Source organism: Ictidomys tridecemlineatus, chromosome X (assembly GCF_052094955.1).
Source record: "Ictidomys tridecemlineatus isolate mIctTri1 chromosome X, mIctTri1.hap1, whole genome shotgun sequence".
Lineage (NCBI taxonomy): Eukaryota > Metazoa > Chordata > Mammalia > Rodentia > Sciuridae > Ictidomys > Ictidomys tridecemlineatus.
In genome coordinates this window covers 39,425,161-39,438,863 of record NC_135493.1, presented here as the reverse complement: position 1 = coordinate 39,438,863, position 13,703 = coordinate 39,425,161, and the positions used below count along the sequence as shown (strand labels likewise).

The following is a 13,703-nucleotide window of genomic DNA, read 5'->3' as shown; positions in this document are numbered from 1 at the left end:
TTTTTTCTTTTCTTTTTATTTTTTAAATGCATTTGTTTCTTTTTATTTTGCTGGGGATCCAACTCAGAGCCTCACAAGTGGTAGGCAAGTGTGCCACTACTGAGCTACACCCCCAGTCCCAAGTAACTTACTTTTAATCACAGGGAGACAAATGGCTTCAATCCTTAATAACCATACAGCAGGGGTTCTTTAAGTGTGATCCTGCAACTAGCAGCTTCAGCTTATTCTGGATTTTTGTTAGAATGCAAATACTTGGGCCCCTCTCTAGCCTGACTGAAGCCAAAATTCTGGGGGTGGGCCCAGGATTTTTTTTTTCTGTTTAGTTACACTTTTTTAGGATACAACTTGACATAATCACAACTCAGGGAGTTTATTTTATTTGTGAAACAATGCATTCCAATTCAGTCCTCAGCACTTCCCCCTCCCACTTCTCTCCCTCCACTCCTGTCATCCCTTTTCAATCCAAACTCTAAGTTTACTTCTTTTATTTTTAAAATTAGTGTCCTGTGGATACACCCAATGCCTGGACCTACTGTGTCACTTTCTTGCATGCACATGCATGATCAGAATCATTCTATTGTTCTTCTTTTTCCCTGTCCTTTCTTCCTCCTCCTCAGTCCCCTTCATCCAGTTTACTGATCTGGCCCAGGATTTTGACAAGCCTTCCAGGTGATTCTGATATCTTCATTCTCCAATTTCAAAAGAGTGCCCCATTGTGTCTCTTTCATTTCAGTTTAAGTCACTTTGTTAAGGATTACAGAAGTAAATATAAGAATGTCCTGAGTCCTTTTTTTAGATAGAATTTGTTGGTTTTATTCTATAATCCAGCATTAATAGCAAAAATGACTCAATCTAATATACATCAGGAACAGCCTATATATTTTAATGGAATTTCAATTTTATCCCACAAATTAATACAAAGATTATTAATATTTTAAAAGAATGACATTTATGCTGCTTGTATACTATACTGAAATGTGGTCATTTGTTGTGCATTATCAAGGTCTACCAGGTCCAGAAGGTCCCAGAGGTCTTCCTGGAAATGGAGGTATTAAAGGAGAGAGGGGAAACCCAGGCCCACCTGGGCCACCTGGCTTGCCTGGTTTGAAAGGAGATCAAGGACCACCAGGACTTCCGGTAGGAAATGGAAATAGATATTTGAGAGAGGAATAGGGGTGTTTGCATTCAAAATGAGAATTCTAAGCTATAACATTTTAATTAGTGTTCACCTGAAAAGCTCTAAGTATTGCTCACTGGTGAACTAAAAAAAATGGTGAAGGAAAGTTTTCCATAGTCTTCCAACTAAAGGGGTCTTCAAAAGATACTTCACTCTCAGTGAAAGCAAATTTATGAAAAGGAGACATGTATATCAGAACATTGCATGTGCATGAGTCCATCCATAGGGAAGTGATTATGGTAAGTGGAAATATTTTAGACTTTAAATTATACAGTTAGGGTCAAATTTCAGTTCCACTGCACACCTATGCTTTGTGACTATAACAGACACTCTTGAGTTTTTGTCTGCACCTATAAACACAGAACAATAGCATATCCACTCCTGTACTTTCTACCTTGGTTGGAATGATCCAGAGGGTCATATACTTCTTTATGAATCTTTGAAACTACTTTCATTTATTCAATCAGATTATTGGTAGATTTCACAGACAGTCTGGGCTGTCTTCTAACTGTGAAAGTTACTTTATAGCAGGAAAAAATATATATCATCTAGAAAATAGTGGCTCTTAAAGTTTTCCAGTATCTAACCTTTTTCCCATAGCATCAAAACTCTTCTTCTAGTTACCTAGACTTAAAAATTTAGGGGATGGGGTTGTGGCTCAGTGGTGGAGTGCTTGCCTAACATGTGTGAGGCCCTGGGTTCGATCCTCAGCACCACATATAAATAAATAAAATAAAGGTCCGACTACAACTAAAAAATATTCATTAAAAATGTCATCTTAAGTAACTGTATAGTATAATTGTCAATTTCAAAAAATTGATCATCAAAATAGTATTTTAATTTCTACCTTTAATATCCCAATTGTTTCAGTTGACCTGGTAATGCCCTTTTTAGCACTTCTTCTAGTATAGGGTCTATACCAAATCATGTAATTGTCATGTCTCCTTAGTCTCTTTCAATCTGGAATGGTTCTTAAGCCTATGTTTTTTTTTTTTCTTTCATGACCTTAACATTAAAAAAAAAAAATTCATCCAGGCGCCTTGTGCATGCCTGTAATCCCAGCTACTTGGAGGCTAAAGAAGGAGGATCACAAGTTCAAAGTCAACCTCAGTAATTTATTTATTTTTTAAAAAAATATTTTTTGTAGTTATAGATGGGCAGCATGCCTTTATTTTATTTATTTATTTTCATGTGGTGCTGAGGATTGCACCCAATGCCTCATATGTGCTAGGCAAATGCTCTGCCACTGAGCTATAGCCCTTGTAGCTATAGCTACATCCCAGTCTCAGTATTATCAAGGTCCTAGGCAACTTAGGGAGACCCTGTATCAAAACTTTTTAAAAAATGAAAATAAAAGTACTTGGGATGTAGCTCAGTGATAAATTGCCTCTGGGTTCAATGTCAAGTACCAATAAATAAATTAATAATTCAAAAAATTGTAACCTCATCCCATCTAAAAAATGGAATATAATTTATTTTGTCTGATTTTTCTTCATAATTAGATTTAGTTTATGCATAATCAATTGGAATATTACATGGGTGATATTGTGTCTATCTCAGGGTAAAAGAGAAGGGGCCCCCTGATGTCCCTTTGCTCCTTATTTGTGATTTTAATTTTGATAATCTAGTCAAGCTGTTGTCCAGTTTCTTCTCTTTATGGTTGTTATTTTTCCCCTTGGAACTAACAAGCAAAACTGGGGAAAAGGACATTAAAATCATTCAAATATGCTGTTCCTTTTGAAAATTTCCCTGCATTGAATATCTATCAGTGAATTTTGCCTCAACCAATTTCTACTGGGATAGTGGCAATATCATGATTTTTCCCAACTCTAGCATTCCCTCCACATATACCACCAGTCAACCCTACTGTAAGCAAGAGCCCTCCCTGCTCTCCTATTTATTTACAAACTTTGGATCAGTAGGGACTCAACATTTCTTGCTTTTTTTTCAATGATTTATAGATTTTTAAACCATTGTTACTTATTTTCATGTTCCCATTGTCCCAGATTTGAAAGACCCTTTGAAGTGGATCCTATGACTTTCTATCATGCTTCTCCCCACTTTTTATTTGGCATTATCTTATATTTTGGCATAACAGGACATTCTTGACTTACCCCTTTTTTATTCCTACTATTATGAGGTTCATTGTTCAACATTTAAACTACTGTAGAAGCCTCTAGAACCTAATACCCAGGAGCATCTTTCACCAGGAGAAGACCTCCTGTACATACTCTTATTTTTCTAGTGCTAGAGATTGAACCCAGGGGCACTCTGCCATTGAGCTCCATCCCAGCCCTTTTTATTTTTTATTTTGAGACAGGGTCTGAGGCTGGCCTCAAACTTGGAATCCTCCTACATCAGCCTCCCAAGTTTCTAGGATAACAGTAATGTGTCCCCAGACCCAACTTCAATTGCCTCTTAAATGAACTTGCCATTCTAAATTCTTTCTTTAGACTCATTCTAAAGCTATTTTTTACTCTTCTTCTCTCCACAATTTTAATGGTCTCAAACCCAATTAAATAACAGGCCCTACAGTGTGTTTGCTATTGTCTTTCAAACTTTGTCTTGTGTACATGTGATTCTAACACAAGCACTCACCACCTGAGATCTAAACTACAAAGGAAGAGTATTGTTAATAATAAAATAATATTTAACTAATTATTAAAAACATGCTCCATATCCAACCAATTTTCTGAACAGTTAATATGAACTATCTCATTTAAATATATCACTGCCAATGCACAAAGTAATTGAACTATTTTTTCTCCATGTTAAAGATGAGAAAACTATGAATTGAAGAAGTTAAGTAATCCCACAATGTAATAACAGGTGAAGGTGGGATTTGAATCCTAGAAGCACTCTATAAACAGTGCTATAAAACATTCTCCATTGTCTCTACCCTCATTCCCCTTCTTCCCCTCATTTTTTTTCCTAACATTGATATTGATGATTTTATTTATTTAGGGTAATCCTGGCCGGCCAGGTCTCAATGGAATGAAAGGAGATCCTGGTCTCCCTGGTGTTCCGGGATTCCCAGGTATTTGAAAGGATGTTTTGAAGTTTCCCTTTAAGTGAAACTTTTTTGGGACAAGATACCCGTTTTCTGGTTTGTCTGAGTAAAGCCTATGGCTCTGCTGCTTTGATGTGATGGATGCAATGTGCAATTATATGTACCTTCTTTTCAGGCATGAAAGGACCCATTGGAGTACCTGGTTCAACTGGCCCTGAAGGGGAACGAGGTCTTATAGGGCCCCCAGGTAAGAATTATTCCTGAAGCTAGTTACGACTGATGCTTAGACACATTAAAGAACTTGAAAGTTTGCATTCTATCATTCATCCAAACTGTCATGCATCTAAATCCACAGTTCACTAATGTCATAAACCATTTTATTAATGTAATGTTGATAGCAGACCTTTTAAATTTTAGATACAAGATCAACAAGAATGCTTTAATTGAGATTTTATTGGCTTTTATACTTTTAGTTGAGTAGATCACAAGAACAATCACATATGTATGTTTGTTCATTTTTATATTTAAACAGTTTGTTTTGCTAAGAGGCTTATAGAGGTTTCCTTTAAACTGTAAAAGAAGGCATCTGCTGCAGTTCCCTACCAGTTCAGTGGGTCCCTTGACAAGTACAACAAATAGTGAATTGCAAATAATGTTAGAAGCAGAATGGGCTTGTCAGGGAATGAGATTGTCTTCCCCTGACAGAAGTGTTTGCTGCTTCATACTAGATTAGATTTTGTAGTAACTGAGTTATGTTCAAGGCTCAAAAATAAAGATGATGTGCCCATTTTTTCTATTGGCCCTAAGAGAATTATTTTTCTGTCTTCTGGTTGAGATAATGGTAGTGTTCCCAACATATTTATGTTGGATATGGCAGCAGTCAAATGCCTGTTTCTCTCATACCAATTCTTATACCGAGCTTAGGTCACTTTGGCATTCATTTCTTCTGACTTTTCTTTTCCCCACCTCAACATTTGTATGTTATGCCTCATAGGTCCTCCTGGGTTACCTGGTCCTTCAGGACAAAGTATTATAATCAAAGGAGATGCTGGTCCTCCAGGTGTCCCTGGCCAACCTGGACTAAAAGGCCCACCAGGACTACCAGGCCCTCAAGGTTTACCAGGTACCTTTGTCAATCATATCTTTAGGCATGTCTACTTAAAACATTTTACAGGGCTGGGGTTGTGGCTCAGTGGTGGAGTGCTCACCTAGCACATGCGAAGCCCTGGGTTCGATCCTCAGCACCACATAAAAATAAATAAAATAAAGGTATTGTTTCCAACTACAACTAAATAATAAATATAAAAAAAAAACAGGGCTGGGGATGTGGCTCAAGCGGTAGCGTGCTCGCCTGACATGTGTACGGCCCAGGTTCGATCCTCAGCACCACATACAAACAAAGATGTTGTGTCCACCGAGAACTAAACAATAAAAAAAAACATTAAAAATTCTCTCTCTCTCTCTCTCTCTCTCTCTCCTCTCTCACTCTCTCTTTAAAAAAAAACCATTTTAAATGTTTCCCTTTTCCATGTCAGTTTGTCTGTGATAATCAGAGTCTCAGCAACTAGTAAAATACCAGATCACCACAGGGCCCATTTCCTTTTTTCTTAAAAATGTTAATTTCATATGCTGGAATTTCTTTTAGGCCTACTGGTATTCCATTTAGCTTGTCTGGTCATTCTAATTTGAAAGACTAATGTTAAAAACACTGTAATGAAATGGACATGCACTTATGGTCTAGTGCTTTCTCCAACCTCACCCAATAGAAAGATGTGGCAATTGGGATGGAACTTGGGATCAAACACAGGGCCTCATGCCTGTGCTGGACCACTTACCTACTACTTTCCCAGACTACTTTCCCTTTTCTTTTTTGGCAGTACTGGGGACTGAACCCTGGGTGCTCTACCGCTGAGCTACATGCCCAGCCTTTTCTATTTTATTTTTTGAGATAGCATATTTATAAATCACCCATGCTGGCCTCAGATTTGTGATCCTCTTGTCTCAGCCTCCTGAGTCCCTGGGATTATAGACCTGCACCACTTTCCCCTCTGATTTAAAACTAACTTTGTTCTACTTGGCCATTTGACTGTATGCTTACAGCCAATTTCGATTATACAACTAACTTCAATCTTTTCCCCTTTATTAAATGAGTGTCAGTCTATCCATAAATTAAGTGTACCTGGCAGTTACAGCCCTCCATCTGGTGGGATAGATAACAAAAGTGGGGACCTGCATTCCTATCTGGTTCTGAAGATGAGGAGAGTACAACTACCATATTAAGGGGATCTCCTCAGAGGCAAATGAAATGTTTAAACTAAGGCTGCATTCTTGTCTGCTTCTTTTGTCTGAGCTACTTCTTCACTTCTCTGGATTTAGCATAAAACTAGAATTTGAATGTAGTGTCTGAAGAGCCTTAAGTATTGGCTAGGGCTGTGTAGCTCAATGCTAGAGTGCTTGACTAGCACATATGAGGCACTGGGTTCAATCCTCAGCACCACATAAAAATAAATAAATAAAATAAAGGAATAAAAAAGAACCTTACATATGCTAGATCTATCTGGATGTAGGCTTATTCTATTCACATTTGAAAATCCCATTTCTTTTCCTGTAGGTCCAATTGGCCCTCCAGGAGATCCTGGACGCAATGGACTCCCTGGCTTTGATGGTGCTGGAGGGCGCAAAGGAGACCCAGGTCTGCCAGGTCAACCAGGTAAGACAACTAAAACAGTGCTTCTGATGGTGGTCTTTAAGACTGGGAGGCCTCAGGATATAGGCCTCCACTTAGAGCTCTGAGATCTTCCTTTTGAGAAACAGAGCTGGCTAGTGAATCTAGAGCTCTAGAAGTCACTCAATAATAAACTGCTCCTGATAATATTGACTCTGGTATCCATTAAATTTCCATCTATAGTCAACCTACTTCCAAAAAGAATTTGAGTCAACTTGTAATTTAAAAAAACACTCATGTAAGATTGCTAAATAGGAATAGAAGATCATAAACTCAGTAGACTCTTGTTATATGTTAGCAACTCTAGATAATATAAATATAACTTTAAATAATATAAGCATAAATAATTTGTATTGGCAAAAAATATCAGTGGCAACAAGGTAGAGTTGTAATACATATGGCCTTCCTAGAGCCAACACCCTTCCAATTCATTAATTTCATATTTCCAGGGAAGAAACAAGTAGGTGTCAACCTCATCACAAGTATTGCTATGAATTTTTTTAAAAATCCAAGACTACATGTACATAGTGGTTAAACACCTGTATACAAAGAAAACTTTTAAGTAAGCTCAAATTAAGAGGCTGAATGGTTAAGGGAAGCCAATAATAGATGGAAATAGGCAATTGGGGCCAGGCACGGTGGCACACACATATAATTCTAGCACCTGTGGATGCTAAGGCAGGAGGATCCCAAGTTCAAGGCCAGCCACAGCCAATCAATAACACCCTGTCTCAAAATAAAATAAATAAATAAATAAAAAGGTCTGTGTAAAGGGCCCCTGGCTTCAATCCCCAGTACCAATAAATAAACAAAGAGAAACTTTAAAATTATATATGCCTATATATATATATATAAGCATTTTGTAAAGGCTTCTACAGGACACTCTCCCTATTTTCTAAACATCAAGGTATTCCTGAGAATAATTTATCAGACAGATTCAAAGGAAAGTGTTTTTTTTAGCACTGAATCTGGCAGACCTGTAGAAACAACACCCTTCCTTTTTCCTTGATGAACAAAACAGCAGGCTGAAATTTGGTCATGGGAATCAGACTACTTTAGTATAGCAAGAGAATAAATTACATATAGGCTCCCAATCGTATCACTTCTTCCCATCCATAGTTTCATTAACCTACTATTTTAGGGCCTGATGTCTTCAAGCAATGCTAGAGGAAAAACAAATACATTTAGATCTCCTTGAAAACAGAAACCATATGTTTATTACTTGTAATTGGTGCTCATGAAATATTATGATGGCTTTATAGACACTGTAAATATTGAATAAATTAACTAATTAAATGAGGTCACCATGTTTTGTCAATAGCCATAGAGTGGGTCAGATCTTACTTAGTCTTGTATACTGATGATTTCATGGAAATAGGTACTCGTGGTTTGGATGGGCCCCCAGGACCAGATGGATTGCAAGGTCCCCCAGGTCCTCCAGGATCCTCCTCTATTGCTCATGGATTCCTCATCACACGCCACAGCCAAACAACTGATGCACCCCAATGCCCAGAGGGAACAGTCCAGGTCTATGAAGGCTTTTCTCTCCTATATGTTCAAGGAAATAAAAGAGCCCATGGTCAAGACTTAGGTAAGATAATTGGCAAATTATTTCTATTGTGCATTTTTGTTTTGAAATTCCTGTTGGATTCTAGGGTAACCTTGGACAAAGTAGATCACCCTTTTCTTTTGTAGATTTGAAATTGAAGACCATGTCAAGGTCAACTGAATATATTTCCTGTGATTTTTAAATAAGTAATATTTAACATAAAATAAAGGCATTAATTAGCTAGTGTGAGGTATATTCCTTGGCCTAAAGAAAAGTATTTTTCAAAAGGGCCCCATTTACATTCAGTTAGCTTAGTTATTAAGGAAAATTAAACTGTTCTCTGTAGTATAGCAGCTGCCTGAGTGGGCAATGTTTATAATTCATGGAGGATAGTTTCCTCTTCTCTGAGACTGGTCTTCATCAAGTTGAAAGATAAATTCTGAAAAGACTTAGTTCCTAGATCCAAGAAAGTAAGGTCATTGCTTAATTAAGCTAGTTTATAGTTCCTAAAACAATACCTTAGTTTTACAAAATATTATCAGAGTAACTTAAAGTTATATAAAACATCATATTTCCATGTAGAGTCTAGTTCATTTCATGTGTTTCCATGTATCTTTTCTATACTGGTATGGGCATCTTGGTTGATGAAATGAAGCTGGATTGGATGACTTTCAAGGACTTTCTCATTCCCAACATTTCTTTTCCTGGAATTTTGATGTTGGATATTGTGATCTCATTATTTGACCCCGGGCTCCTATTTAGAATTTACTATTTTATTTGTATAAAGACATTTAAAGATAGTCTGAGATTGTAGTTTCTGGGATGTCTATACTTGGAGGCTTCCTGAGGTCTCATTAGCTGGGCCATTCATTTTATAAAAACAATTTAGCAGTAGAACCCCAGAGGTCTGATCTTCTCACTCTGTTCCCAGGGCATATGGCCATACCCACTGGTCAATTCTGGCTCATCGGAGTAGAAAGAAATGGGAAGCCAAGGGCCATAGATAAATTTATGTACCCAAATAAAGCAGAAGAAAGTTTGCCCAACTTTCTTTTCCCTCTTCTTTTTTCTTTCTCTTATTTTTCTCCTTTTCATTTTTTTGTTTTCGTTTCCTCTTTTGCTTCCTTTATGTTACATCCTTTCTAATTTTACAATTGACAAATCTTCATTAAATTAATGTTATTTTAGACAAGTTTAAATATTTTGTATCTCATTAATAAAATAGTATCTTTAAATATTTTCCTCTAGTCTTTCTCCCATAAAATTTTTCTTCTTTTTTGTCCATTCTCTCTTCACTGACACAGTCTAATGTATAATCAAACTTGTAAACTTCAACTCTGACCTATCAGGGCAATATGAAACCATGAGAAATTTAAAAATATAATGAAAAGATAAAATGGAGTCTTCTATCCAGTATGTCATCTTAACATTTCAGAATGCATGTATTTGGTCAATCAAAAACAGTCAGTTTGCATTCAGACTTGGAGATTACAAACTATCCCTGACTGTGGTATAGTTTTGGCCTTAGACACAGGAAGGCTGTGATAGGGCTCAAAATCCCAAGACTGGTTCTAGATTACACAGGCCTTTCTTGTGCTCATTCAGTTATTAAATTAGAGATATCTTGATGGATAAACAAAAAATTCTGGTAAGTTTGGCCTTGATACTAAAGAAACAATCACCTGATCAAATAAATACAGTTTTTATTTTGATTAGTAGAGGAATTATTGTATGTAAGAAAGAAGATGGAGGAGACAGATACATGGAATACCAAAAGTTTTCTCTCTGGGAGGAAAAGAAAAACATAATGAAACCTATTTGTGTAGTAGATCCTTATGGTTTCAGGGTATGGAAGGCATTGGGAGTGGATGGGATCTCTGTCTCTGTCTTTTTAAATTTGGAGACTATAATCCAGGATCTTGTATTATTGTGGGCTGGCAATAGCATATACATGACAAATAGCCATGATCCTATCATTATGGGCCTTCCCATAAAAGTACCTCTTCCTTTTCTTTATGAGACTAGGGATATTTCCAACTCTGTCCAAAATTTAGGCAATAGATTAGTTTTCTTTTAAAATTACTATAATAATGTACAAATGCTTTTACATTTATTATATAATTTGATTTTCACATATATGATAAAAAATATATGACTTTTTTTTTCTTTATACAAGGAACTGGCTAACAGATCACACAGGTAAAATGTGATGGAGAAAGGAATTGAATTCAACCCTTGCCATTAATGCATGCATCCTTTTTACAGTTCTGCCATGCTGTCATTTATTCTTACATGACCTCAAGGCAGTCACTTCTTTCTAAGCCACTTATTTTTTTTTCTGGGAAAATAGATAAATCAGACAAAATAGATTAATTTTGACTTGAGGAAATTTGGAAAAGACTCTTAGATTTATCCCAAACCTATTATATTAAATTCCATATGATTCTGATGACCCACTGTCTTTTTAAATCATATTCAGTCTGAGATTAAACATACCGTTTTGGATACATGAAGAATTTCCAAGAGGTATACAAGCATAATCTTAAAGGAATCAATTTTCAAATCCTTAGTTTCCAAGGATTCCTAAAGTTAAACTGTATATGAATGTGCTTCTGGTAATACCTTTCCCATATTCCCTTTCACCATCCCCAACTCTATAAAATATCACACTGTGCCACATTGACCTGAAGTATAAATACTTCAGAGACAAATTCAAAGAGGCAATTTAAGATAACAACTTTGTTAAAGTCTCCATTAACTGAAACTCTATAACTCATTTCTAATATGTCTCATTAAGAAATATACCCCCAGCCAAGAAATCTATTTCTTAATATGTCTCATTAAGAAATAGATTTCTTGGCTGGGGATATAGCTCAGTTGGTAGAGTGCTTGCTTCACATGCACAAAGCCCTGAGTTCAAACCCCAGTACCACCAAAAAAAAAAAAGAAAAGAAATAGATTTCTGGGCTGGGGTTGTGGCTCAGTGGTAGAGGGCTTGCCTAGCATGTGTGAGGCACTGGGTTCAATCCTCAGTACCACATAAAAATGAAAAAAAATTAAAAATGTCTATCAAAAACTAAAAAAAAATATTTTAAAAAAGAAATATATTTCTGGAGCCGGGTGCAGTGGTACATGCCATTAGTCCCAGTGGCTCTGTAGGCTGAGATAAGAGGATCTCAAGTTCAAAGCTGGCCTCAACAATGGTGAGGCAGTAAGCAACTCAGTGAGACCCTGTCTCTAAATAAAATATAAAATAGGGCTAGGGATGTGGCTCAGTGGGCAAGTGCCCCTGAGTTTTATCCCTGGTAGCAATATTTATTCATTCATTCATTCATTTATTTATTTATTTATTTATTTATTTATTTCTGGGGCTAGTGGTGTTGCTTAGTGGTAGCATGTCTAGCATGCATGAAGCCCTGAGTTCAATCCCCAGCACCTCAAAGAAAGAAAGAAAGGGAGAGAAAACAAATCTATTTGTAATAAAAGTTTACCTTTTTGTTTAGTAATTATCAAAATTTACAGTGTCTTTATTTTTAATCAGTTGTAAATTAATAATAATCATGATCGATCAGATCCATAGAACACCATTAGAAATTTTCAAGCACTATGAAATTATAAAAAGTAATTCAAGACTGAAATGTGGCTCAGTAGTAGAGTGCTTGCCTAGCATGCTGGAGGCCCTGGATTCAATCCCCAGCACTGGAAAAAATATGTAATGCAAAGAGAAAGGGGTCTGTATTCAATATGACATTAGATAAGTTGAATTAAATATCAAATTTCTAGTTAATGAAATTAATTTAATTTAATGTCTTTAGATAATTTTATCTAGTCTTTCTCCCACAAAATTTTCCTCCTTTTTGTACTCACTACACTGACAGAGTCTAGCTTACAATGAAAATAAAATATTTAAAATTGGGCATGGTGGTGCATGCCTGTCATTCCAACAACTTGGGAGGCTGAGACAGGAAGATGGCAAGTTTGCAGGCAGCCTCAGAAACTTAGTAAGACCCTGTCTCAGAAACAAAAAGGACTAGTGATATAGCTCAGTGGTAAGGCACACCTGGGTTCAATCCCCAGTACTGCAAAATAAACATATAAGTAAATAAAAAATAAATAATCAACCCATAAAGACTTATGGTCATAGAATGTTTAACAAAGTTATTTTATTTAAATTTTTGCTTCAATAAAATATAATAAGATGATTAATAAAAGATTCCCCAAAATAAAAAAAATGCATTAGGATTAAACTATGTGAAAGTAATGGAATTGAAATATAATTTCCAAATACAAATGGAACAATGTATAATTTTCAACTATTAAAAATAATTTCACACATTTTTAAATGGTAATGTTAAATTTCAAAGTATTACATTTGCAGTATTTAAAACAGTGATGCAAAAATTTGCTTTTAAATATCAGCATTCACGAAACACCAGCAATGACAACTGGCAATGTAGAAATGTTCTTTGTAAAGTTCTAGACCCTGATATTATTAAGTAGACTATACAAGGTGGATTTGGAGCTGAGACACAATAACTAATAGCTTAATACTTGCATGGAATCAGTTTCACTTCTGATGAAAAAAAAATAGATATCATATGTGAGAGGGAACCTAATTTTTATCACCTTTTTGTGAGTGAATGGAAACAGAAAGGCTCATTTACTAGTGAAGATAATCTTATTGTTTCTACCCACTCTGTACTTCAAAGTCTAGTTCCTTTTCTTTGTATTCTCCTCCATCCTTCTTTCCTCTCTTATTTTTTGCCTTCTTACTTATTCACCTCCAAACCTATCTGTGGTTGCTGTACATATTGGTCAGCACTATTATTGTCTCCAAGTTTAAAGAGATTGGGGATATCTTAGAAGAGAGGGCATCCCAGAGTAAAAAATATTAATATTAGAATTCAGTGTACATCCTTCACTTTTACATAGTAAATTACCAAATATTTTCCATAATATATTATCTTTAACAAGATGCATTACCAGCTAAAAAGTAGCACTGGGAAATACGTAATGAGATAGAACAAAAAATGTCTCATAAATTGTAAATTATATCCTGATTTTATGGGCATGGGTTATGGCTCAGTGGTAGAGCACTTGCCTAGCATGTGTGAGGTACTGGGTTCAATCCCTAGCACCACATAAAAAAGTAAATAAACAATAAAGTTATTGTGTCCATCTACAACTAAAAATATTTCTTAAAAAATATATCCTGATTTTAGAAATGTCAAGATATGAATAA

The 13,703-nt window shown here is 35.9% G+C and overlaps 1 protein-coding gene across 1 annotated transcript in view; it reads left to right on the top strand.

Moving 5' to 3' along the window:
* Positions 1-13,703, top strand: part of Col4a5 (collagen type IV alpha 5 chain) — a 217,946-nt gene that overhangs the window by 198,967 nt on the left and 5,276 nt on the right. Inside the window, exons 42-47 of the mRNA XM_078034408.1 lie at positions 1,004-1,137; positions 4,142-4,214; positions 4,363-4,434; positions 5,182-5,310; positions 6,799-6,897; positions 8,291-8,503. Coding sequence (XP_077890534.1) covers positions 1,004-1,137; positions 4,142-4,214; positions 4,363-4,434; positions 5,182-5,310; positions 6,799-6,897; positions 8,291-8,503 — 720 coding nt within the window. The remainder of the gene's footprint in view (positions 1-1,003; positions 1,138-4,141; positions 4,215-4,362; positions 4,435-5,181; positions 5,311-6,798; positions 6,898-8,290; positions 8,504-13,703) is intronic.